Source organism: Lissotriton vulgaris, unplaced genomic scaffold (genome assembly GCF_964263255.1).
Source record: "Lissotriton vulgaris unplaced genomic scaffold, aLisVul1.2 SCAFFOLD_2155, whole genome shotgun sequence".
Taxonomy (NCBI): Eukaryota; Metazoa; Chordata; class Amphibia; order Caudata; family Salamandridae; genus Lissotriton; species Lissotriton vulgaris.
The window spans coordinates 258,123-285,979 of record NW_028249608.1 but is presented as its reverse complement, the minus strand read 5'-3'; the positions used below and the strand labels follow the sequence as shown (position 1 = coordinate 285,979).

Here is a 27,857-nt window from a genome sequence, read left to right as displayed (position 1 = left end):
GTTTTCCTCTCGATGACTCTCCTGGCAAATGGAATTTCGACTGATTTAACAGGAAGCAAACCGTTTTAAAAGAGTGAGATCGGGTTTAAAGGCAAGTTGCTAGGACTGAAACCGAAACCTTCCATGGGGCGGGACTTCCGTCTTCAGAAGCCCGCGCACGCGCCCACGGAGAGAAGCAGTGCTGGTGACGCGGGGCTCCCATGCCCGAGGGAGAGCCCCGCGGAGGCTGCAAGAGTTTAGAATGGCGGTAAGTGGGGCTTGGGGGGGGCACTTGTATGTATGCGGCAGTGGCGGCGGCCGGGGGGCGCTTGCATGTATGCGGCGGTGGCGGCGGCCGGGGGGGGGGGGGGGGGGTCTCTGTATGTGTGTGTGCGTGCGTGTGTGTAGGTGCGCTACTGTGTGTGTGCGGTGGGTAGACTTTGTGATTTTCTTCATTTTCGCACCGGCCAGGATATTAAAATATAAGTCATATTGGTAAAAAAAAAAAAAAACGGCAAGGTGGGAACCCAAACCAGATCAGGTATTGTGGCCCTTGTACCATTTTATTTCAACTCGCCCACCTGTCCAAAATGCAGTGTGTTACATTCTTATCCATTGCATATCTCTTTAAAAAATGTAATGCTGTGGTCGCATGACAGTGCATGAGACATGTTTGTTTTCAAGTATGTTCTAAATTCTAAGGACTGCAAGCTAGGACTTTTGCTGTTGAAGTTCAGTACAGGCTGAACTGAGTTAACTGATGGATGTTATTCAAGCTGTCAATAAATTAAGATTTATTTTTATCAATTTGACTGGATTATTATAACACAGTGCTTCTAGTTTTCACCAATCTTACTGATTGTAAAGGTTTTAAAATGCTTAGGTTAGCAAACATTCAACTAAAAATGAGTCTACTTATTAACCTAATGATGTTTATGCAAGCGTCCGACCCGCAAATGTCGGCCACTTTTTGGGGACTGCCCGGGCCCAATTACAATCCCAATCCGACCCTGTAAAATACGAGCCACAGGATCCTGCTTTTAACACCATAAATGGTTGCTCCACAAACTACTACTCTACTATTCTGACCAGATACATCTCCAATGCAAATCTATGCTTGTCGAACCTCAATCTCCAAGCAACACTCGTACCTCCTTCTGCGGCACAATCATGGATGCTCTCCGAAACATACTACAATACTGAAAGAGTATCAATGTTCTGGCAGTGGTCAAGGAGAGGATTTGTGCCATGTTGACATGACTCATACAACAAACACTAGCAAAGCGAATAGGAAGTGCCTATGAAAGACGGTTGGTACCTTTTAAGTTTGCCAATGCTCGTTTCAGATTCTGAACAGCATTGGCAAAGTGAAAAAATACATCTGGCTGCAGTGTGATAACATTTACACATGCATAATACATTACACTGGTGGTGTACATGAGGACACTTGCACACGTATGCAATCAAGACACTGGCAGACTATTTTTTTAATTCTTATATTGGCCATTTTAACATGGTGAATCCATTTTACAGAGTTAAGGAAAGAAATATGAAGGGTGCATGAAGTGGCCTAGTAACAAACCGCAGTAACTGGGTCCTTCGAAAATAGATGAATGAATAATAAAAAATACAATGGGAAAGGACGGGGGATCAAATGAGGAACAAGAGGAAGGCGTTGCAACACGGGAGAGTATGGAAGTAAGGGGAAAGCAGCACACAGGCAAAAGAAAGAAAACATGTACTCTTGTAGAGTGCAGAAAGTACAAGGAGAAAAAAACAGTAGTTGCCTGAAACCAAGCAGTCGAAGGTTCCAATGTAATTGAATCAGAAGTATAGTAAAGAAGGTATGCTCCTTTGGAGGAACAAAAAAGAAGACAAATTCAAGCCATCAACAAAGAAGTAAGCAAATGAGTGACAAGAAAAGCAACCAATGATAAGCAAGGGGCTTACCCAAACCCCACTGTAAGCATTGGCACTGCGTACAACAGGTCTTTCAACAACAGAGAGCTTCATCGGTCTTTAGGTGGGAGCTAAAAAGAATTCAAACTTAAAAGACTGCTTTGCAGGCAAACTACACACCAGTTTTTAACAAAATAGTAAACCGCTTTTTAAATTATCTTAAAGGTTTCTGCTTATATTCAACAAGTAATTTTCATCATAGTTAAAAAATATATATTTGGGAAGATATCAAACTGTTTATACATAAGAATGGTTTGACAATATATCATGGCATTACTAGAACCTGCGGAAAAAATCGTTGCGGCTTGCCACTCTGGCTTCTTGTGCCGACACCCAGGCTGATGGGGCATCCTCTCCAAGGTAACGTATCAGGCTACACAAGCGTGTTGCCACTGACAACCACTGCTGAGCGCCAAATTAAATTTAAGATTTCTAGCTGGAATGGCATCATTCAAAATTATATGAAATATTGAGAAACTGAGACAAGACGTTCATTAAAAATATGTTTAGGAAAATGTTTTGAGTTATGGAGCCTTACGAGTCCAACCCTTTATGTAGACAAAGAGTTCCCGCTTGTAGCCAGCCTCATAACATCCAACTGGCTTCCTTATCTGCAAGGAAGAAGCATGTTTAGTAAACCACAGGAAGCCTCATTGTGCACGCACATATTTCATAACCATTTTATTGGACTGTTGTGAAACCAACTCAGACTGCTCTCCAAGTTACAGACTCAAGGGGCGATAGCTTTTTCCACAGAGTGAGGGGATTAGAAATAGGGAGGAAAACAAGTCAATACAACTGCTTGTTCTTGACCGCAGCCTGTTTGGACTCCTTTACGCTGGTCAGGATTACTTTCACATTGCGGCCTGGTGGTGAGTAGGACAGCTAACCTTACAGCACGACCATGAAGGAAATGCTGCATAGAGTGAGTCTCACTTCATGAAGTTTAGAAGAGATCTCCTTCAGTAGATGGTCTGTAACATCAAGCTTGAGGCACCTATTGATATATAGAGAAAACCTTCAGCTGATGTCACACTCCCACCAACTAAATACCTTAATCTAGCATGTGCAATGTTTGCCGTGAGGATCATCTGCCATCTTCTGGGTCCTGAAGTGGGGTAACTGGTCTTAGAAGTAAAGACTTTCTTCGGAGAATCTGTAATGGGCAAACCTAGTGATGGTGGCAAAAGTAAGTTCAGTGGAGACAGCAAAGTCCTTCTGGGGCCAGAAACGCTTCAGCGGAAGGCCCGATACATTGGTTTATAACGGTGACATAGTTAAAGGCGGTCAGTGTTTCAGGTAGAGAGGCTTCTTCCCATAGTTAATGTTGTCCTTTAGGACCGGGTCCCCCACTTCCATTCGTATTTTGCACCACTTCAGACCAGTCTTGTAAATGGGTTTTACAGAGCTAATAGACCACCTTGTGAGATACCTGTAACAAAAGCAAAAAAAACGCTGAGTCAAGGCTGACAGACTAAGAATTCTCAGTACTCGGTTGAGAGCTCTCTAGGCTTCCATTAGAAGGTACCAACATTTTAATTCATGCAAAGGTTTACACACACATTGCCCAAATCCTTACAATCAATGCATTTTACAAAGGTGGTAACAAAACAAACTTGGAAGAAACCACCAGGAAGCAACCGGCGTAGCACTCTCCCTTCATATAACATTAAGGAGCTGAGCAGCATCAAGAGGGAACCAAGACCCCGTCCTCAAATGCACTCATCTGACGAACAGGTATCTGCTCTATAGATTCACCGCTGCTCTGTGGGAATCTGCCACCATTTAGCATGCAGAGTTGTGTCTACTGTACTATGCATAATCTCACATACCTATTGCTTTGATTGTAGGCGCCTAGAAGCTAGGCTTGTTTCTGCCATTTGTTGTGCAAAACAAATTTGTAAAAACACACAGTAAATGCAAATAGAAATATAGACAACTATACAGTCAGCACCATAAGGCAAAAGGGCAACTGGTCTCAATCTTGAAAGCGATGAGTTGCATTCGTCCTAGATGAGTGGTTGCTGTTTCTATCACCAGACTGAGTAAAGGCTTCAAGATAAAGTAAACTGAGCTCAGTGTGAAGAAGAAAGGAGTACAAAGGAATCTTCAAATATCAGAATCAGTGGACACCTTCCAGATTTCAGGATGTTGGAGTCACTTTGAACTTGAAAACAAGCATCTGTCAAGGACCAAATTAAGGAACCCCTCAGATTCAGAAAATCACTGCTGATTGTTCTAGAGACAGACTATCCACTGGAAAATCCTGCTGTGGTGGAGAAGCCTGCTCTGAACCAATGACCTCATAACGTTAAGGTAACCTACTTCCAACTCACCAGCATGCAGAGCTGTTCCACAAGTTACCAGCTAAGATGATGAAAGCATACTCGGCCGAGATTACACCCTTGAGTGTTATGCTAGCATGTATCCCTTTGAGGGAATGCCTGGTCTCCCATCATTCCTGGAGACCCAAAGAGCACCTGATCATTTTCTCGACCATCATGTTCTTCACCAGAGAAACTGTTCATGTTATACGATGCCAGTGAGTCTGACAAGAGCAAAGGAAATACTCTGCAGAACAGGTCAGCTTTTCGCGCAGAGGCTTACCTAGCCCAGGTGGCATGGGTAGCGGTGTGGCACCCACAGTGCCATTGCAGATATCCAAGGCTCACTATCATCATCACAGGCATGTATCACCTTATGAGAGCCTTAAAACACAAACCAAGTCAAGTCTGTACATATGAACCGATCGGAAATCAGAATATTTATTCACAACAGAAATATCCCCGGAATGAGTACACTTCACTACATCCACAACATGCCAACTAAATCTACGGCAGAGGCTATGTATACCGGCTCATCCCATCTAGTAATCAACACTGTCACACAGCAAGACATGCTACAACAACAAACTGTCCATATGCTCAGAGAGGAGGCAGGGTAGAAAGAAACAATAGGCCATAGCCATGATGAATGATTTGGAGAGCCCATCTGTGGGATGTGACGTGTCTCCAGTTTCGGAGAAAGGTGGATCCCACCTCTAGGGGGAGGCTGTGCACCACCAATGGCAGGCTGAAGCAGCTTGATGAACGTTGCAGCAGGAGAAAGAGTAGGGAGGACTAGTGACCTTTGCAGATCAATGTCCCCAGCATCAAAAGGACTGCAGTGAGTACAGGTTAGGTTGGGGAGACTAACGTTGCCTATGCGCTTGCAGTACAGTACGGTAGCCTCAGAATTTCCGAAACTGGTGAGGAAATTGTTTGGCAGGGGCCAAACGCCTGGAAGCATGCGGTTGCCCTACTCTCCTTGAAATGTTCCAGGGTGAATCGGATTTCTCACTGAACAGGTGTTAGCCATCGAACGACATACTCATAAGCGAGGCCTGTAAGTTTTCCGGAGAAACCAGTTGAGAGCATCTGCACATACCAGTAGAGCACCATACTAGTGCCAAACACCCTTCCCATAAAATCAGTAGTATCAAGGCCAGCACGAATCATAAATTAGGCAGAATCTTGACCACTTTAAATGGTTTGCGTTGTGGCCCTAAGGTCTTTTGGGACCGCCAGCTAGATCTTGCTGGCCATGTCTGAGAGGGCATGCATATATCAGTCCAGTAGTAGACTGCATGGACTGACGTTAATGCTAAGGTAGCCAAAGGGAACATTTATTTACCGAATACCTCATTCCTCTTAGCCTCCCTATCCAGGGGAGTCGTAGAGAATGAACTGGGTTTGCCTTGCTGGTGGAAGCCTGATTAATCAGACTCTCTGGAGTAGGATCTTTAGTGAGGAAATACGGGTCGCCCAGGCAGCGCTCTGTGGAGTCTGGCCACTTGCTCACTTGTGGGGGTTCACTGAATGGGAGCAAGAGCTCAGATCTGGCTGGCCCAGGCTTGTCTTAACCTCAACGGAAGGCAGTCCTAGGTCGAGGACCTCAGCTGCTCATTGAATTATCCTAATAATCAAAGCACTCTTCTGTTGGAGTGCCAAAAGGCGAGTTCAATCCTGTATCAGGTGAAGTATCAAGCAACTGGCCTTTCATAAATCGATGTAAAGTTATCATAATGAGGGGCAAATCATCCTGGCCATCATCACCCCGGAGTCGTGGCAAGCTTTGGTCAGAATCAAAGCCGAAAAGGAGAATGGTGCGGCAGAGCATGCGTCCGCGAAAGTGGGGGCACAGAAATAGGCTTAAGCTGTACGGTGACCACCTGGGCTATAGTAATTGAGGACACAACTTTGGTTAGGGTGGTTCCAAAGCCGGTCGGGACATCGGAGCCAGCACCAGATTGCTTCTCTGGCTGCGTCAGCACCAACAAAGGGCATAAAGTTGGGCTGAAGACTGTACCAGATCAGACACCACTCAAGACAGGACCCCCAGGGTCAGATGGCAATCCGACAACAGTAATCTGACTCAGGGCCCCTCCAGATCCTTGGGCGCCACAGGAACGCTAAAGGGCCAAGAAGAGTGCCAAATATACACAACACAGCCTCCTTAAAGGTCTCAACTTGCTGCAGCATTGCGGATGCTCCGGGGAATTCGAGGCACACAGGATTCAACTGTGCAATCGGCTCTGCAATTAGAGATCGACTGATATTGTGACACCCTTGCGCCTTCTCTTAAACAGAGTGGAGGGATGGGGTGAAGTTCTGCGCTGCTTTCTTGTATTTTCATCAGGAGTTCTACTTCCTGGAGGACGTCGGCCACAAAGTTGACTTCAGGTGTTTTTGTAGATGTGCAACTTAGCTTACCAGTCCTGGATCACCTTCTGGTGCATGATGGTGCACTCTTCACACAACTTTCAGTTGCCCAAACAGCAGAGATGCACATCGTGTGGGCCTCTGACCAACATCGGCTTCCTGCAGCTGTAGCACAGTTTGAAACCTGTAGTTTTAGGAAGGGACATTGTTCCCTTGCGCACTGGATTTTAAGAGTTGTCTGAAACCCAACGAAAGGGCAACTTTAGCTCAAGATCCGTGTCTGAAGGTGTGGACAGAAAGGAACTAGTATTGGAGCGCAGGGGTGGCGCTTATATGAGGATTTGCTGTGTCACTGCCGAGGCAGTATGGGACAGCACAAGGCGCCACCGAGCGGCATGCAGGCGCATTACTGGAAAAAGCTTCCGGATCGAGTCTGACGCCTAGGGAAAATTCAAAAAGGTGAGGCATCTGCACTGAGAAGTATCCATCAGAATGAAGGTTAGTCTGGTCTTGTCCTGACAATCATTCAAGATAGTGTACAATAGTCCATTTATTAGTGTACGTCTTTGAGCAGACACAGTCTTCCCCATCTCTGGCAGGCGGTCCGTGTACCCAAGATCACAGGGTTTAGAAACATGATACTCCTGAGCCCAGTGCTCCCATGGTGGGCTCTAGAACTTTAACCAAGGACCCCATGAGCTGAGAATCTGGCCCTCTTCCACATGTGCGAACAGCTTTTGTATGTATTCCAATATCTAGACTTTGTCATTTATTCATCCTGCAGTACTACTTACAATGGACTTTTAACCCATTACAAATTCACAAAATGTGGAAGAACGATTCCCTCTTATACCCACATTCTTCCTTTCCATTATGACGTCAGCTGGGGCAAAGGAAGGTGGAACAAAAACCATAGCCTCATGTCTTCATGGTGATTTCCTATGCCTGCAGAGCGCTCAAAATGTCCGATTCAATGGTAATAGTAAGTGGCCCTGGGATCCGCTTGCTGAATGGACTTTAGAGCGGTTTTCTCCATACCACAGTGTTTGCTGATTTTGGCGTGGACTCTCTGCTCTGGAAACAGAACTTCAAAGAACACGACCATCCTTTTTCATGGACTGTCTAACTTCAATTCTAATCATACTTCGGACTAGAGCGTGGCTTGGGGGAGGTTAAACGGAGAGTGAAGAAGATTACACTGTGCCAAATCCAGGGTAATGAGACATTCCCCGCTTCAACCCCATATGCCTTCATGATAAAGTACTTTAATCAGAGTAACAAAACTTCAGCTGTACATTTTAAGCAGATTACAAGTCACTGTGGAAGACGTAGCGGCCATGAACGACGTACAGAGTACACATGACCCCAGACAGTGAGTGGCTGGATCCAGGGTCATTGCACGAGACTCCATTCATGTAAGGTGCCATTTTGGAAGATCCGACTTGGGTCTTAAGGGGGAAACAATATCACCTCATTAACACAAAACAAGCTTCAGTCTGGGGCCACGTGCACAGTGGGCTGAGATGTGACCCCACAAAGCAGGAACACCAGTAAATACAGCTGGCGGGGCTTTCACACCGCTGGGATACACCCAGGGAGCTTTTCCAAGTTTCATTAGTGCACAGAGAACACTTTGCTGTTTAGTGTCACCCATTCAGGAAGGGGGCGCAGCCTTATTAGGTCATGATGAATGAAAGTACCCCACCCTCCTGGGTGTTTGAAGACTTTAGAGGAGCTGGACAGATCACCAAGCCTGGGTACAGTGAGGCGCACCGACATGTCCAGGACCATGTGTGACCAAGGAGGCTGAGAATCTCAGCTTCACCTCTCACGAACACCATCTGGAGGTGGACAAAACTAATGAAACAAGTTCTACAATGAAGCGGGCATGGAAGCTCTAACCCAATGTACCAGGGTTTATCTAAGACTAGGTATTCATGTTGTGTGCATCTAAAGGTACAGATAGTCACACTTCTCAACTTTAAGCAACAAAGAAATGCAAAGCTCTGCTGGCAGTACAGTTATGTTGTTTCTTTGCTTGGACCAAATGGAGTCTAAAACTAAACCCCAGGAAGGAGGTAAAGCTAGGAGGCGAGCAAGGTGGGCCCTTTCCTTTGAGGCTTGGCGGCGGGCAGCAACCGCCAAAGGAGCGGTCGAGACTGCAGGGCAGGGAGACCAGGTGTCGCGGATTTGACAGGACAGGGTTTTTTTGCGGTTTCTCTCTTGTCCGGTTCTCAAGGAGAGTCGTCTAAAAACAGAAGTGGGCAATTGGTGAGTTCCAAGGGAGGAGGAGTTCGCAAATCTTATCCATAGCACGCAGGGTTTATGTGCTTATGTGTGACATTTCCAAGTGTTGAGGCTGTACGTGTATGACATTTGAATGTTTGTGTGCGACACCTAGAGTGGCACTTTCTTGCATTTCTGGACATTCAATGAGATCCTTTCCAGACATGTAACCATTGTGGGTCATTTTGAGGTCTAGAGTAAGACTTCCATTGATCATAAAACGTCTTTGTCACAGACCGAATTCCCAATTCAATCACGTTTATGCTTGAAGCATCACTAAAGGGACGGGTGAGGATCCCGGCTGCTTCTGGCCATAAGCACGGCAGGTGGACGGATCCGTGCTCCCACCTGTGCAGCACTCCTGCCTGCATGGATACCTCAATGCAGAGGAGTGCTGGTTATTTGAGGTACAACCTATCCGGTATACATCGAAGAGATACCATGACCTACTTAGAGACCAGAGAAAACTGGGATCCAAAAGGCAGACATCAGTACGGTTACCAGATAACCCCATGTTTCCACGGACATATTGCTCCTGTTCTAGGTTTTCATTTAAGGAGGAATCTACTGCATTGTGGGATTTGCAGTCCTGGCTAACAGAAAACCCAGGAATATAGCATTGTGTCCTTACTTACTTGGAGTCATAAGAAGTAACAGGAAAGTTTGGTTACCCAGTAGAGGCCTTAAAACCCGCCACAGGCAGCAGGCCTGGCGTGTGGCTGAGTCGAAGCAAGAAGAATATCCTCACACAATTTTCTTTTAGGGACAAGCGCAGCGGTCACAATCCTAGCCAAAGGAGTTTTGAGTGCCCCTCAGAGACAAACACAACGCTGCAGTGGTGTTTCCACTGCAGGTCTCTTATTATGAGCGGTTTTAATAGAGTCTGAACGCAGTATTTACATGCGAGTCAAGAATCACTGAAAGCAGCATTAGTATGGGCAGACTACAGAGACCGATGCGGCTCACAGTCCATGATACGCGTATAAGGTTTGTGTGCATAGCACAGCTTAAGTATTTTGTGCCCATAGACTTAGAGCGTTTTTTTTTAGTAAACCATTTTTATTGGCATTTTAAGTGATGTAACAATTATAAATAGTTCAATAGGATTTGACGGTACATATAGAGTGATACAATAAGTTATACAATAGTGAACTTGCATACATTCGACAGTTAGAAATGCTCTGCACAGAACTTTACTAGTGTGCAATCAGTATGCTTAGTATCGCGCATTCTTTCTTTTTTACGTTGCATTCCAGTCACTCACTTATATCCGACCCAGATTCTTCATGCAGAGGTTCACATATATTGCCTCAGTAAGTATTCCATCTACCCCATACCCGTGTCCATTTTTTGGGACATCCTCGGTGTATGTAGACTGATTTCTCCACTAACATTGCATTGTCCATGTCTTTACACCACTGGTGAAGGGTAGGAGTTTGATGTAGAGCATTTTTGAAAAATATTTTTGGGGATTGCATAATGGAAGAGAGCTAATCAAAATGTGTGCATCTCTAAACAATGTAGAATACCTCTCAGGGGTGCTTGTGATATGCAATGAAAGTCTGTCTGCCTATCACAGACAAGGAGAGGAATATGCTACTTACCAGTATGCATCTGTTCTTGGCATGTAGGGCTGCTGACATTCATATCGGTGCATGGATCGCCGCCTAGTGTTGGGTCCGGATGATTGCATATTGTTGGCCTGGAAGAGTCTTCGAGGTATCACAAGATAGGTGGTTCCTCCCACGGACTACAGTGCGCATGGGCATCCTCTCCATTCTCAGATTGTTTTTCGCCATTGTGGCAGAGATGGAGCATGATACAGTAAGTGATGTCCATGCCAGAAAGTAATAGTGAATGCTACAGCTGCGACAGGCACCGGGGAGGAGGGTGGGCGATATGAATGTCAGCAGCCCTACATGCCAAGAACAGATGCATACTGGTAAGTAGCATATTCCGTTCGAGGCATGTGGGCTGCTGAACTCATATCTGCGCATAGAATGTATAGCAGTCTCTCCCTTAGCGGTGGCTACCTGTGCCAGATGCAGCAGTTTGAAAAAGTTTTTAGAACAGCCTGTCCTACAGCAGCTTGCTGTTTGGAATGTACATCTACACAGTAGTGTTTTGGTAGACCATGTGGCTGCTCTACATATTTCCTCTAGAGGAATGTTTCCTAGGAAAGCCATAGATGCCCCTAGTTTGCGTGTAGAATGCGCTCTTGGGGGAACTGTTAAGGTGCGTTTTGCTTTTTGATAACATATTGGAATGCACTTAACGATCTATCTGGCTAACCCGGATTTTGAAATTGGGTTGCCTTTGTGTTGTGGTGAAAAGGCAACAAACAATTGTTTAGTTTTCCTAAAATCCTTAGTTCTGTCAATGTAGTAAAGAAGAGCTCTTTTGACATCTAGTGTATGTAGTTCTCTTTCAGGTACTGACTGTGGATTTGGAAAGAACACTGGCAGTTCTATTGTCTGATTGATATGAAAGTGGGATACCACCTTTGGCATGAATTTAGGGTTGGTTCTAAGCACCACCCTATTTGCATGTATTTGGATAAATGGCTCTTGAATAGTTAGGGCTTGCAGCTCGCTAACTCTTCTAAGCGAAGTAATTGCTACCAGAAAAGCCACCTTCCATGTTAGAAATTGTAATTCACATGAATGTAACGGCTCAAATGGTGGTCCCATCAGTCTCGTTAAAACAATGTTTAGGTTCTAGACTGGTGAAGGTGGGTGTTTTGGAGGAATGATTTGTTTGAGTCCCTTCATGAATGCTTTAATTGCTGGCACTCGTAACAGCGAAAGATGCTGTCTGTTTTAAAGATAATCTGCTATGGCAGCTAAGTGTATTCGTATAGATGAATAAGCTAAATTGCAACGATGTAAGTGCAAAAGATAGCAAATGATGTTTTGTGTTGAAGCATATAATCGGTTTATGTCATTATTATTACAATAAATGACAAAGCGCTTCCACTTTGAAGCGTAACATGCTCTGGTAGCAGGTTTTCTTGCCTCTTTGATAATATTCATGCAGTCTGGAGGTAAGTTTAGGTACCCAAACTCTAGGACTTCAGGAGCCAGATTGCAAGGTTCAGCTGTTGCGGATCTGGTATGTCTCCATGGCTCTGCGTTAGAAGAGCGGGTGTTAGATGCAGTCTTTGATGAGGCACCACGGAGAGTTCTAGAAATGTTGTGTACCACGGTTGCCTCGCCCATGTTGGGGCAACTAGGATTAGTGTCATTGGATGCTGGGGTAGTTTGCATGCCACCAGCGGTATTAGTGGTGCTGGGGGAAAAGCGTAAGCAAATCTGCCTGACCAGTTCATCCATATCGCATTGCCCTGGGACTGCGGATGTGGGAACCTGGCGGCAAAGTACTGGCATTTTGCGTTTTCCTTTGTGGCGAACAGGTCTATGTCTGGTTGTCCCCATTGTTGGAAGTATGGTTGTAGCACTTTGGGATGAATCTCCTACTTGTGCATCTGTTGGCTGTGTCTGCTGAGCAGATCCGCTATGTGATTGTCCTTGCCTGGGAGGTGTTCCGCCATGAGAAAAATGTTTCTTTGAATGGCCCACTTCCACATGCTTTGAGCTAGGTGTGACAGTTGTGGAGAGTGTGTTCCTCCCTGCTTCTGTATGTAATACATTGCTGTCATGTTGTACGTCCGGATCAACACAGTCTTGTTGCACAAATGTATTTTGAATGCTTTCAGTGCCAGAAAACTGCCATCCTTTCTAGCAAGTTGATGTGCATTTTCTTTTGTTGTGTTGTCCATAGGCCTTGCACTGTGTACTGAAGGACATGGGCTCCCCATCCGAACAGGGATGCGTTCGTCGTCATGACTATCTGTGGTACAGGCTCTTGGAACAGTCGACCTTTGTAAAGGTTTTGTGGATTCCACCAATGCAGAGAGTTGTATGCACGACTGGTCACCAACACTAGGTCTTTCAATTGTCCTTGAGCCTGGTTCCATTGTTGTGCTAGGCACTGTTGTAGCGGACGCATGTGTAGTCGTGCGTGAGGGACTATGAATATGCACGAAGCCATCATGCCTATGTGTTGCATAAACACTCGTGCAGAGAGCGAGTGTTGTGGCTTGAACGTTTGAATGAGGAGTTGCGTACTGTTGATCCTTGCTGTGCTTGGGTATGCTTTTGCTGCTAGAGTATCTACTGTTGCTCCCAGGTACTGTTGTACATGGGGCGGCTGTAGGTGAGATTTTGGGTAGTTCTGCGAGAAGCCTATACTGTGTAGGAGATGAATGGTGCGAGACATGTGGCTGGCACATTGCTGGGCTGACTTTGCTTGTATTAGCCAGTCGTCCAGGTATGGGTAGACATGAATATGCTGTCTTCTTAGATGTTCAGCTACTGTCGCTAGGCATTTTGTGAACACCCGTGGTGCTGTTGTCACACCAAAAGGAAGGACTTTGAATTGGTAGTGTTGACCTTGTATTGTGAATCTGAGATACTTCTGTGAGCCGGGTGTATCGGTATATGGAAGTATGCATCTTTGAGGTCTAAAGTTGCGAGGAAGTCTCCTTGCTGCAGCAGTGGTAAGACTTGTTGTAGAGTGAGTATAAGGAAATGCTCTGATAGAATGTATTGATTTAGGGGCCTGAGGTCCAATATTGGTCTGAGAGACCCGTCTTTTTTGGGGATTAGGAAGTATAGAGAGTATACCCCTGTACCCTGATGTTGTATTGGTACTGTTTCTATGGCTCCTTTTTGCAGCATACTGATAACCTCTTGCTGCAATAGGTTGAGATGTTCTGTGGACGTAGAACGGTGTACGGGTGGTATGTTGGGCGGTGTGGAGATGAGCTCTAGGCAATAGCCATTTTGGATAATTTGTATTACCCACCTGTCCGTGATGATGTTTTGCCAGGCAGGTAGGAACTGCTGTAGTCGTCCCCCGACCGGTGTTGTATGGTCTGGGGTTAGCGACAAGAAGTCACTGCTTGGTGTTGGTAGAGGATCTGGTGGTATTACCTCCTCTCCCTCTGCCCTTGTTGCTATTGCCTCGGTAACCACCTCCATTATTGTTTTTGTTGTAGGTGGTTTGCGTTTTCCCCTTGCAGTTTGAGCTGTGCTGTGACAAGGTACCTCTTGCAGCTCCTCTGTAATTAGAGCGACGAAAGGAGCCCCTATGTTGTTGGGACTACAAGGCTCCCATCGACTTAGCAGTCTCAGTGTCCTTCTTCATTTTGTCCAGAATGTTGTCGACAGCTGGACCAAACAAGAAATCTGGATTTACTGGCTGATTTAATATAGTGGACTGAACTTCATTTTTGAAACCCGAGATGCGAAGCCACGCATGTCTTCTGAGAATAACACTGGTGTTAATTGACCTGGCAGCTGTGTCTGCAACGTCTAAGGCACATTTAATGGAGGCATTAGTTATTAACTTTCCCTCCTGTACTAGTTCCTCAGCCTGTTCCTTGTAAGGTTCAGGTAAATGCTGGAGGAGTGTCTCTAAGGTGTCATAGTGTGCCCTGTCGCACCTAGCTAGCAGGGCTTGCGTATTTGCAATACGCCATGTGTTTGCTGCTTGGGCAGCTACCCTTTTGCCTGAAGCCTCAAGAATTTTCGACTATTTGTCTGGAGGAGGAGCTTCTACTGTTTGAGAGTTTGCACGTTTACGTGCATTGGATACAACCAATGAATCTAGAGGCAGTTGCCCCTTAATATATGTGGGGTCTAATGGTGCTGGCCTGTATTTCCTCTCTATTCTAGGGTTAATTACCCTTACCCTAGTTGTTTCCTTAAATATGTCTCCTGCATGTTTAAGTACCCCTTTCAACATAGGTAATGTTTTTACAGACCTTTCTGATGTAGCAAAAGTGTCAAAAAAGGAAATCCTCCTCGATGGGGTCTGCATGCATCTCTACATTGTGATGGAGGGCTGCCTTATCTATCAGTGCATTAAATGCAGCCATATCCTCTGTAGGGGAAGGCTTAGCATGGTATGCAGGTGCATCTGGAATGGGTGTAGAGCTATAAGGGTCCACTGAGTCCACCCATGGATGTGGCTGGGTGTCTGGGTCAGGGTCTACTGGGTAAGTGTAATCCTCATTATTTTCATCAATCACCTCTTCCTGTGAGTGTGTGGGTGAATAGGTGTATGGGTTAGGCATAGCTGGATGGATAGGCTCAAATAGAATAGGGGAAGTAGCACAGTCCCTTTTCTTCTTTAGTGGGATAGTATAGGAGTCTTTACTGGATACTGGTCTGACTTTCCTTTTGTAGAGAGTAACTTTGCCAGTATTAGGGTCAATATAGAGTTTTGACTGTTCTTCTGCTGAGGGGTCTGGGTACAAGTTCTCCTCTTCAGCAGTTTTTGTATTTTGCACTGATGCCTTTGTTTTTAACTGTTTCGGTCCGACACTGCTCTTTGGGTCGACCAGTCTTGACGTTACAAGAGTCTTTGGCGTTTTGTCAAGGGGAGTTGGAAGTCCAAATTTAATTGGTCCCAAAGGCTTCGGCAGTACAACCGTGTTTTTTGGCTGTGTTGGTTTCTTTAGAGCTGATGTTTTGATCGGTTCGACATTTCTAGTCGGTTCGATTGTCCCCTTTTGAACTTGAGGCGTCTTCGGAAGCTGTTGTTTCGGAACGATGCCTTGAGTTTTCGGCTCGATGCCCCTCTTTGGAATGATTGGCTTTGGCTCGATAGTTTTCGATGGAACTACTTTTGGCTTGTCGACTTTCTGTTTTGGTTCGACAACCCTTTTGGGATCGAGGCCTTCTTGAAGTACCCCTTTTGTTTTATTGGCAGTCGGAGCCGATTTTTTCGGGTCGACGGCCTTTGGTTTTGGAGTTTGTATGGGTACGTTGGCCTTCGGCTCGGCGACCTTTCTGTTCGACTCCGATGGGTCTACGTTGTTCGGTCCGAAGACTGTATTGTCTATTAGTTTCGGTTTTGGTTCCGGTTCCTCTGTTTTTGGTTTCGATACCAACAGTTTTTGATGCTGTTTATGAGATGGCTCTTTTTGAATATTCTTAGCCGAGCTGGAGTGCGGGCTATAGAATCGGTATCGAGATCTTGGCTAAGGCCTTCCGGCGATGCCGCGACCTGAGCCTTTGGAACCGACGTAATGTTTTTGTGGGGCGGTGTAATCACGGTTCGCCCCACTTCGTCACTGGAGTCGTCCTCGACAGCTCCAATCCCTTGATCATCGTCTCCTACCTCGACAATGTCTTCTTCGTCGTCGACATAGTAATTGGATTCTTGCTCGGAGTCTTGATCGGACTGTCCCTCCGATTCTTCGGCTTCGACAAGTTCTTCCTCGTCGCCGAAGATATTTTCTGGCTCCGGCGCTGATTGCTGCATTATTAACCTAGTGGCCCTTCGATCCCGGATCGTCTTTTTGGATCGAAACTGGGCACAGGCTAGGCAGTCGTCTTCGTTATGATCTGGGGATAGACATCTGTTACATACAGGGTGTTTGTCTGTATGTGGGAATTTAGCGTTACATTGAGGGCATCTTTTGAAAGGAGTCCGTTCCATCGACGACCAGTCCACGTGGCGCTGAGAAGGCCCTGCGGCCCGATTCGACGTCCGGAGCTGGATAACTCTAAATAAAGTTTCTCTACACCGATCGAAACAATACCGACGAACTCTAAGGCCTTTTGGCCTTTTAGAATAACTTTTTTCGATTCAGAACTTCGAGTAAAGGAAAGTACATCCGAACCCAATGGCGGAAAAAAACAATCTGAGGATGCCCATGCGCACTGTAGTCCGAGGGAGGAGCCACCTATCTCGTGATACTTCGAAGACTCTTCCAGGACAACAATATGCAATTATCCGGACCCAACACTAGGCGGCGATCTATGCACAGATATGAATTCAGCAGCCCACATGCCTCGAACATAATGTAATCAAGGTAATGTCCTATCAAACACCATCCCAGGATAGTCATCCCAGTTTCCTGTAACACAGAGGTGTTATCCCTAGCACTACAAAGACTCTGTGGTAGGATACACCTCCTGGTAGAATTACCAGTCTAGGCAAGCGGAGCATAGGCTTGGGGCAGACCCTCTTCTAGGCTAGAACAAGGGACGGTCTGCACAGACTCCAGCAGCAGACATGCCGCCTCCGTGCTAGTGAGCATAAAAGTAACCAGTGAGCCCTGTAGAATGTAGTCCACGCACACTACAATGGGAGGCTTCCGTGTTCTGGAGATCGGTATCTGGAAGAGCTCGGAAGTGCGTGACAAATGTTTTCAGTGCGATAATGCGGGACGGTAATGCATGCGCGTTGGTCTGATCCCCTAATGAGTGACACTTGGCAAGGCTGCTTATCATAAAGCAATATAAAAACCATGAGGCTGGGTTTAAACCTTGAATTAAATGCAGTCGCTTAAGTTCTTGCGGTCTGTGTTTTTATGCAGTTGCAGAGAGAGGCAATATGAACCATGGGCCCAAGAGTGGCTTCATCGCCCAGTGACGGTGACCCCGAGTTGTGAACAGCAACAGCAGGGAAGGCAGACACAAACTCTCGATTCTAAAAGGTACAGAGCACAGGGTTGCATACCTAGAGGGCAAAGCACAGGGGCTCAGCTGGCCCTGCCAAGCGTAGGAGGCCTTGATGGAGCTCTGGACTTGATGCTGAAAACACTGGTGCAGACAGTGGAGAAATCTCCATCTGCAGTTGAGGTAAAGCTAAAGGCATGCAGTCAAGGGAGAGGGAAGCGGGTCCGTGACATCCTTGCTAGAACATGGCATGGGCAGTGTGCAAGGCACGTCTGGTGACCTTGAGAGACACGTTAAAGACTGTGAGGGGTCAAGGGTCCTTGGAAAAGCGTCGCACTTCAGAACCCTCCTTGACTCAGCCAAAAATAGACCCAAAAAGCTATTCAATCTCATCAAAAATCCCAACTGCTCTCCCCCAACCTCTAAGTTGGAGGATTCTACAAAGAAATCAGCGGAATTCGCTATGTTCTTTGACGAAAAAGTGAAATCACTTGTGGATCAGGTCACTCATCCTACCTCTCCAGAGGAGCGCAAAGCCTTAGCCATTTGGCAGAACTTTGACCCCATCTCTGAAGATGCCCTCCTCAAATGCATCCTCGAAACAAAGCCCTCCAACCATTCTCTTGACACCATCCCTAGTGCCATTGCCACTGACTTCTATACCCATTGTCTTTCCTATTGGACCACTCTGATTAACTTCTCCCTCTGTCAAGGCTCCCTTCCTGTTTCCTTCAAAACTGGGCAGGTCACATCTCGGCTTAAAAAACCCACTGCTGATGCGAATGACCTCAACAACTTCCGTCCCATCACAAACCTACCCTTTCGTGCGAAGATCACAGAAAGATGTGTAGCAAAACAACTCTCTCGTCATATCAAGGACAATGATCTTCTTGACAATTTCCAGTCCGGCTTCATTCAAAACTGCAGCACTGAAACAGCCCTGCTGCAAGTGATTGAGGACGCGCTGCGGATACTCTATTCGGGGGGGGGGGGGGGGGGCTCGTCTTCTAATTCTCTTGACCTTTCTGCTGACTTTGACACTGTCAATCACAACACTCTTCAACAGAAAATGGGCATGGAAGGCACTGTGCTTAAATGGTTTGCCTCCTTCCTCTCCGATAGATCCCAAATGATCAAAATAGCGAACAGTCTTTCATCTCCTTTGGCGGTAGGTTAAGGTGCTCCTCAAGGCTCTATACTTGCACCCAAATTGTTCAATTTCTATTTAGAACCATTGGGAAATATCCTTAGTAAATCCGGGATCCACTATCATCTCTATGCAGACGACACTCAAATCTACCTCAAGGTTGCCTCCACTCACGATCTCTCCATCCTAAGCTCTACTCTTGACTCCATTCAAAACTGGATGTTAACTCATCAACTGAATCTGAATCCCTCCAAAACTGAATTCCTCCTCCTCTCCTCCTCACTTTCTCCTCCCCCGGTTCATTATGGATGGTCAGATAAATCTAATTAACAATAAACCCATCATTGTCGACAGCTCAAAATCCCTTGGTGTCATACTCGACAAAAAACTCAATCTAATCTCCCACATCAATTCCATTGCAAAGTCTGCTCGATACAAACTGCGCCTTCTTTGGGGGGTTCGTCGCTTCTTCCCAGAGCAAGACCTTAAAACCCTGGTCCAATCGCTGGTCCTCTCCAGACTAGAATACTGCAATTCTCTTCTTACTGGCCTCCCCAAATCCCATCTGTCCCCCCTTAAATCTGTTCCCCATTCAGCAGCTCGTTTCATATATGGGGCCAAAAGAAGCGACCACATCACACCCATTTTATCCACCCTCCGCTGGCTTCCCATCGAGGTAAGATCTATCTACAAGACTGCCTGTATCACCCACAAAGCCTTGCTCTCCTCGCTACCTGGCGAATAAACAAACTCTCTGGAGGCTCTAGACCATCACGTAATGCGGAAAATTTACTGCTTGAACCACCCTCTTTCAAGAAGGAAAGATCGATGGCCCAATCCTTTTCAGGCAACGCGGTGAGAATCTGGAACTCGCTTCCGCCTCAGCTCCGGACCACCACCTCTTCCCAGGCCTTCAAAACCGACCTCAAAGTTCTCCTCCTTCAAAGACACTTCCAAGTTCTATTCACACCCTCTCTATTATCTGAAGGAAGTCCTTCCATTATAGGAAATTCTATTCTCCATGACTATGGAAGTGCATCCCAGTGTGTTCTTGTGGTTTGAGTATCTGCCATTTATTGCCGTATTATCCTTCTACCTGTATTTTGTACTCTTTTGTAACATGCACACGTCACTTTTTTCTTGTAACATATTGTTTGCTACCTCTTGCATCTTGTTTGCTTTTGATACTCGCACAAGTGCCACCATTGCCTATGTAAAGTTTGTTCTTGTGTTTTGAGTGTCTGACATTTATTGCTGTATTATACCTCTACTTGTACTTTGTACGCTTTTGTAACTTGCACACATGTCACTTTTTTCTCCTGTAATGTATCATTTGCTACCTCTTGTATTTTTTTTGCTCACAATTGTCACTATTGCCTCATGTAACGTAACGTTTGCTTTTGTAATTTGTTCACTTGTAATTTTCTCCTCATGTATCATTACTGTTCCTATTGCAAAGCGCTCCGACAACTTCGGGTAAAGTCTGCGCTATATGAAAACACATAAAATAAGTAAAATAAAATAATCAAATTCTAGAGAAGAGGAAAGGGGTGCTAGAGAACTACAGGAGAGCGGTAAATATCTGCATACTGTGCGCTCCCTCAAATACCATCGATGACCCTTAGCTAGAGGCAGTGCGTGCCCTTCATTGAGGAGCATTTTGCTCCCCAAGATGGGAAAGAAGGAGGTGGTGCGCGGGGCCTCTGGGTTACCTTTAATGGTAACAAATGGCTGCAACCTGTGCTGGCGGCATCATGATGACCAACCTCAAGGACCCAGAGCCTGTCATGGTCACCCTCAGGAACCCAGAACCTGTGATAGCCACCCTAACGCACCCAGAGCCAGTGATAGCGAGACTGTGACAGTCACCCTCACGCACCCAGAGCCTGTGATTGCGCTACTGTGATGGTCACTCTCAGGCACGCAGAGCCTGTGATTGCACTACTGTGACGGTCACCCTCAGGCACCCAGAGCCTGTGATGGTCACCCTCAGGGACCCAGAGCCTGTGATGGTCACCCTCAGGGACCCAGAGCCTGCGACAGCCACCCTAACGCACCCAGAGCCAGTGATAGCGAGACTGTGACAGTCACCCTCACGCACCCAGAGCCTGTGATTGCGCTACTGTGACGGTCACCGTCAGGCACCCAGAGCCTGTGATTGCGCTACTGTGACGGTCACCCTCAGGCACCCAGAGCCTGTGATGGTCACCCTCAGGGACCCAGAGCCTGTGATAGCCACCCTAACGCACCCAGAGCCAGTGATAGCGAGACTGTGACAGTCACCCTCACGCACCCAGAGCCTGTGATTGCGCTACTGTGATGGTCACTCTCAGGCACGCAGAGCCTGTGATTGCACTACTGTGACGGTCACCCTCAGGCACCCAGAGCCTGTGATGGTCACCCTCAGGGACCCAGAGCCTGTGATGGTCACCCTCAGGGACCCAGAGCCTGTGACAGCCACCCTAACGCACCCAGAGCCAGTGATAGCGAGACTGTGACAGTCACCCTCACGCACCCAGAGCCTGTGATTGCGCTACTGTGACGGTCACCGTCAGGCACCCAGAGCCTGTGATTGCGCTACTGTGACGGTCACCCTCAGGCACCCAGAGCCTGTGATGGTCACCCTCAGGGACCCAGAGCCTGTGATAGCCACCCTCAAGCACCCAGAGCCAGTGATAGCGAGACTGTGAGAGTCACCCTCAGGCACCCAACCCAGAGCCTGTGATTGCGCTACTGTGACGGTCACCCTCAGGCACCCAGAGCCTGTTATGGTCACCCTCAGGGACCCAGAGCCTGTGATGGTCACCCTCAGGGACCCAGAGCCTGTGATGGCGGGACTGTGATGGTCACCCTCTGGGACACAGAGCATGTGAAGGCAACCCTCAGGGACACAGAGTCTGTGATGGTCACGCGGTCACCCTCACAGACACAGAGCCTGTGATGGTCACGGTCAGGGACCCAGAGCCTGTGATGGTCACCCTCAGGGACCCAGAGCCTGTGATGGCGGGACTGCAACGGTCACCCTCAGGGACCCAGAGCCTGGAGATGGTCACCCTCAGGGACCCAGAGCCTGTTATAGCGGGACTGTGACTGTCACCCTCCGGCACCTACAGCCTGCGATAGCGAGACTGACTGTCACCCTTAGGCACCTAGAGCCTGTGATAGCGAGACTGACTGTCACCTTGAGGGACCCAGAGCCTGTGATGGTCATCCTCAGGGACCCAGAACCTGTGATGGCCACCCTCAGGGACCCAGAGCCTGTGATAGCGAGACTGTGACAGTCACCCTCAGGCACCCAGAGCCTGTGATAGCGAGACGGACGGTCACCCTCAGGGACCCAGAGCCTGTGATGGTCACCCTCAGGGACCCAGAACCTGTGATAGCCACCCTCACGCACCCAGAGCCTGTGATAGCGAGACTGACGGTCACCCTCAGGGACCCAGACCCTGTGATGCCCACCCTCAGGCACCCAAAGCCTGTGATAGCGAGACTGACGGTCACCCTCAGGGACCCAGAGCCTGTGACGGCCACCCTCGGGGACCCAGAGCCTGTGACGGGCACCCTCGGGGACCCAGAGCCTGTGACGGTCACCCTCAGGGACCCAGAGCCTGTGACGGGCACCCTCAGGGACGCAGAGCCTGTGACGGGCACCCTCAGGGACCCAGAGCCTGTGACGGGCACCCTCAGGGACCCAGAGCCTGTGACGGGCACCCTCAGGGACCCAGAGCCTGTGATGGCCACCCTCAGGGACCCAGAGCCTGTGACGGCCACCCTCAGGGACCCAGAGCCTGTGACGGGCACCCTCAGGGACCCAGAGCCTGTGACGGGCACCCTCAGGGACCCAGAGCCTGTGACGGTCACCCTCAGGGACCCAGAGCCTGTGACGGTCACCCTCAGGGACCCAGAGCCTGTGACGGTCACCCTCAGGGACCCAGAGCCTGTGACGGGCACCCTCAGGGACCCAGAGCCTGTGACGGGCACCCTCAGGGACCCAGAGCCTGTGACGGCCACCCTCAGGGACCCAGAGCCTGTGACGGGCACCCTCAGGGACCCAGAGCCTGTGACGGGCACCCTCAGGGACCCAGAGCCTGTGACGGTCACCCTCAGGGACCCAGAGCCTGTGACGGTCACCCTCAGGGACCCAGAGCCTGTGACGGTCACCCTCAGGGACCCAGAGCCTGTGACGGCCACCCTCAGGGACCCAGAGCCTGTGACGGCCACCCTCAGGGACCCAGAGCCTGTGACGGGCACCCTCAGGGACCCAGAGCCTGTGACGGGCACCCTCAGGGACCCAGAGCCTGTGACTGGCACCCTCAGGGACCCAGAGCCTGTGACGGCCACCCTCAGGGACCCAGAGCCTGTGACGGGCACCCTCAGGGACCCAGAGCCTGTGACGGGCACCCTCAGGGACCCAGAGCCTGTGACGGTCACCCTCAGGGACCCAGAGCCTGTGACGGCCACCCTCAGGGACCCAGAGCCTGTGACAGCGGGACTGCGATAGTCACCCTCAGGGACCCAGAGCCTGAGATGGCGGGACTGTGACAGTCACTCTCGGGGACCCAGAGCCTGAGATGGCGGGACTGTGACAGTCACCCTCAGGGACCCAGAGCCTGAGATGGCGGGACTGTGACGGTCACCCTCAGGGACCCAGAGCCTGAGATGGCGGGACTGTGACAGTCACCCTCAGGGACCCAGAGCCTGAGATGGCGGGACTGTGACAGTCACCCTCAGGGACCCAGAGCCTGAGATGGCGGGACTGTGACGGTCACCCTCAGGGACCCAGAGCCTGAGATGGCGGGACTGTGACAGTCACCCTCAGGGACCCAGAGCCTGAGATGGCGGGACTGTGACGGCCAAACTCAGGGACCCAGAGCCTGTGACAGCGGGACTGTGATGGCTACACCCAGGGACCAGAAAGTCAAGGAAACTATCCTGCGGAAGGGGGCTTCCCTCAAGGATACCGTTCAAATAGAGGGTCACAGGATTTCCCTTTTTCTGATCTTGGTGTGCGGAGTCTTCATAGGAGGCAAAAACTACAAACGATTCGGAAAGAAGATTCGGAGAGAAGTATCAGAGCAGCAGTGTGGGCCTTGCAAGGAGGAGAGTCTGGCAAGACAAGACATCTGTGTGTTCATGTCAAGTTGCAGCTCAGTCCTTGCTACGGGGACTCAAAGCCACCCATAGAGAGGTATGGAGTGGTGCGGGTGAATGATGACGTGTGTCCTATAGTGTGAAACGTAATGCGCTCGAGCGGTCACCCAGGCAGCAACATTGGTGGTAGTGGTGGAGGGGGGTTTAGAAGTTTTGCTATTCATGGAAAATAAAAAGTACAACAAGGGGCAAAGGATCTGCCCCCTCATCCTGCAGACACCGTGTAATGTGTTATTTCACTTTTATCTGGTATTTATAGCTCACAATATTATGGTGATTTTATCCCTGACAAAAAGAGCAGGTACATAAGGCTTTGTCAGAAGTTTGGAAAGTGTAAGGTTTTGCATTGTTTTCATACTTGAATAAAAAGAATATTGAGACCTAAAAATAAAACCAAGGGCATATTCCAAAGCTCAATGTATAAATGAAAGAAGATTTTTGGCAGGGATAAATATGCAAGTAATTTGTATTAGTGGAGGCTGTAGCGCCCGCACCTCCCTACAGAGATCAAAGCCACAGAAACACCATCCGTCTGTACATTGTGGGGCTTAGGACCCCCCAGTGGGCCAGAGGCGTGCTTTCATAACCTCACCAAGTGGGCAGTGATACCCAGAGAGGAGGAAAGCTCTCACAGGAGGACACAGATGCAGAGCACGTTTGAAGTGATGTCAAGAGGTGAGGCTGCCCACGAAGACATTCATCTGTAGACTTCATATATGCTGAAAAGCAGCTTGATCCTTCACGCAGAACTTGGCAATCTACAACATGAAACTCTCACTGGCAGCGGAGCAAGCGCGGACACGAGCATTTCTGTGCTGCATCAGCCGGGATCAGGACTTTGAAATGTTAGTGAAGCAAACTAATATAGAGATGTTCATGAGAGCTCCCAAGGACAGCAACAGCTTGTCCATGCTCCCTTAAACACAGAGGAGAGCATACAAACAAGCCCATGCGAACTGTCAGTCTTCAAGGGCACTGGCATCCTGCCAAGAAAAAGTCCTTATTCAGGAACCATTTAAACCTTCAGCATGCGCTACATCTGGAACTCATGGTGGTTGCGCTCTTCCCATCACCAGGTGTGTAGTAACCAGGAAGAACCTACATCAAAAAGCTTACGACAAAGTCACCGGTGAAGTGATTGTGAGTTACAGAAGCGCTGGGTCATCCTTGGGTGAGAGAACTTCTAAGGATGCTAGCTGGGTGCACGTGACTAGACCCATTTCCATGTGCTGACCCTAGAAATGCTCCTGTGGCTGGGTTCCTTAGATGCAAGAAGCCGGACGTGGATGCAAAGCCATCCACTGGTACCTGACTCAAGAAAGCTCCTCAATCCGATTACTGCAAGTGAGAAGGGCACAGACTGCCTCACATCTTATGGGGGAGGCGGGCAGTAATCAGAAAATGCCAACTACAGACCACGAGCTCCCAGAAGCATGGCACTGTCATCAACCAGCAAAGAAAAAACACATTACAAAGAAATGCTGTCTCGAGAAAAAGCAACTTCGTGAATGAGAAAGCAGCTAACCCTTTGCTCAGTATCAATTTGAAGCACGATCACTGCGTAGCAGTTGCTAGTTTTCTTTAATCCACAAGAAAAGAATCTGCGGTATTACAGCAAGAGCCATTTATGAATAAACGCCCGTGTGTGGCAAGACCCATCATTGCAGCAGTCAGTAGTCTAAGGAGTTGTCTGATAAATAAACCAAACCTCTACTCATACCACCTGAACTGCCTTAAGCTGCGTCCAGTTTCTCTTTCTCGTTAAAGAAACCAAAATAAATGTATCTCCGTGGTTTAAAAAACTGGCAACTACGTAATTATACAAAAAAATGAATCGTTCACTACAGTGCCTTAAAGACCTGGTAACACGCCTAGTCACATCCACAACCAAGCTTGATTGTTTCAGATGCATATTTTAATTCTGTCATCATTTGTTTGATGTTGTGGTAACCTGGGCGTAGTTCGCAGAGTTTCACAACGTCGAACTCCACAAAGTGACAAAAAAAACCTCTGCGTGGTTCCGCAAGTGGCAGAGTGCAGTGCCAACTACCGTTCATGCTGGTCTTCCTGCCGTTTGGGTAGAAATTCTACCCAAGCAGCAGCTTGCACTTGCGAACTTAAACGCTTGAGTGCACGAATGGGGAAAAAACTCCCTACACGGAGCGGAGTTTTCTGCACTCTGTGAAGCGCGGAGTGCAAAAAACTCCGTGAGTCAAATACAGTGGAATGAAAAATCATATGAACTGGAAAAATCTCAGGAGTTTGCTCTGGCCCTCTATCTCATACTCATTTTTGGGTCTCGGCTAGAAACGCGCGAAGCGCGTTCTCGCCAGAGAACTATAGTGATCGTTTCAGGGGACAAAATCCGACAAAACGAGACAAGAGCTGTGCACACGCGCAGCATTGTGAATGGGAGAGGGAGCGACAAGAGCTGGGCACGAGCTTTGGCCGCGCGCCCGCTCACGGCACCAGCGTCTCCGCCGCGCGCCGATAACTGCTCTCTCCCTGGCCGGCTTCACGGAAGGCAGCATGGCGTGCGGTGCCACTCTGAAGCGTATGCGCCATGGGTGAGTTTCAAACGATGGAAATTGTAGGAAGGGGGAGTCTCTAGTTGGCGCAGTGCAACACTAGCGACAAGCAGGGACTCTCCTCTTCCTCGTCAGGGCTGAGGGTTACCTTCCAGACAACCTCTGCTTACCCTCTAGGTAGTGTGGCTTAAGCAGTCGCAGGCTAATCTTTGGGGCATATAGGTTAAACACTTGCAATAGTACACCTTTACAACCAACCCACCACACAACGAGACCAGACTGTATTCTGTAAAAATATATATCTTTATATAGATTTTAAGCAGGCTTGTGAATACAGTCAACGTACTTTATGATAACGGTTGCAAGTTACTCAGTTCAGGTTACCACAGTTCTTATAGCAGTTCTCTTAGGGCCCGTAGGCCGGTGTTAACCAAAGTTCTTGTGGAGCCGGCGGCTTCCAGGGGATCTGTCCCACGTCGCGTTGCCTTCCCGGGGTCGCTGATCGTTGCGGCTCTTCAGCCGAGCAGGTCACTGGTCATCCGGGGCAGCGGTGTTCTGTGGCGGCAGGGTCCTCTCCTCGCCGTCCGCTCCGACCCTGGAGGCGGCGGCTGTGCGGTGGTGGCAAGTGGCAGTACGGTCCCCAAGTGCAGGACGTACCCAACCAAGTGCCGGTGCAGCTGTGGGCTCACAGCTGGGCTGTCGGGCAGGCTACCGACCTTGCGGATTCTCACAGGGCAACTGTCCGTCTTTGCAGGTGAGTGGCTGCTCGTTATGCAGTCACCTCGAGAGCTCGGACCGGACGGGTCCTCCTTCGCTTTGCTCTCGGGCTCCCGGTGCAGTTGCGGTCACGGTGTTCGGGCCAGCGGCGGCTGGTCCTTACTTTGCTCTCGCTGTTGCTTTGGGCCCCGGTCACGGTGGTCAGGTGGATGTCGTTGCCTTGGAGGAGATTCCTCCGTCGGTGCTGCGGCGATGGTCAGCACCCGCAGTCGCTTTCTTCCAAGGGGGGTAGCGTCCACTGGTCCTGGGACGCTGGTCAGGGGGCAAGTTCAGTTGCAAGCCCTTGGAGATCTCTTTGCAGAGTTTGGCACAAAGTAAAGCAAAAGTCTTCTCGTAGTCTTTTCTCCTTCCTCTCCTTCGGCAGCAAGGCACCAGACACAGGCAAGAGTCAGCACCCTTCCTTGTCTCTCACGGTCCTTCTCGTCGGGCAGAGTCCTTCTGTGGCCCAAACCGGATCTAGTTTTCAAGGAGCAGGGCTCCTTCTTTTATAGGCCAATTCTTTTGTTCTCGCAGGCCAGGGGGGCCTTTGCATAGCCACTCTCAGTTCTGGAGTACCCCGGCGGGTGTACTCCGGCTTCTGCTTTCAGTGTGAGGGGCAGGCGCATCAGACGCCCCACAGGGGGTGGAGCCAGCATTGTGCGGACAGGGGCGGCCAGAGTACCTTGTTGATGGGGGCTTCGCCCTTCCTGGGCCAGGTGCCGGCAGAGTCATCCGCCGCTCCCCAGGAGGGTGGAGCCAGCATTGTGGTGGCCGAGCACAGCTACAGTTCGAGTCAAGAGGCACTCCTACCTCCCACTAAGGTGTAATCTGCGCATTCACCACCTGTCATCCCTCCAGCCCTGTCACTCACGCATCC

At 48.7% G+C, this 27,857-nt stretch overlaps 1 protein-coding gene across 2 annotated transcripts in view; it reads right to left on the bottom strand.

The window, feature by feature from the left end:
* Positions 1-2,591: 2,591 nt before the first annotated feature.
* LOC147663529 (large ribosomal subunit protein mL66-like) overlaps positions 2,592-27,857 on the bottom strand; it is a 213,029-nt gene continuing 187,763 nt past the window's right edge. For both annotated transcript variants that reach the window (XM_086950384.1, XM_086950385.1), the window contains one exon: positions 2,592-3,370. In XM_086950384.1, coding sequence (XP_086806510.1) covers positions 3,226-3,370 — 145 coding nt within the window. In that variant the 3' untranslated portion in view covers positions 2,592-3,225. The remainder of the gene's footprint in view (positions 3,371-27,857) is intronic.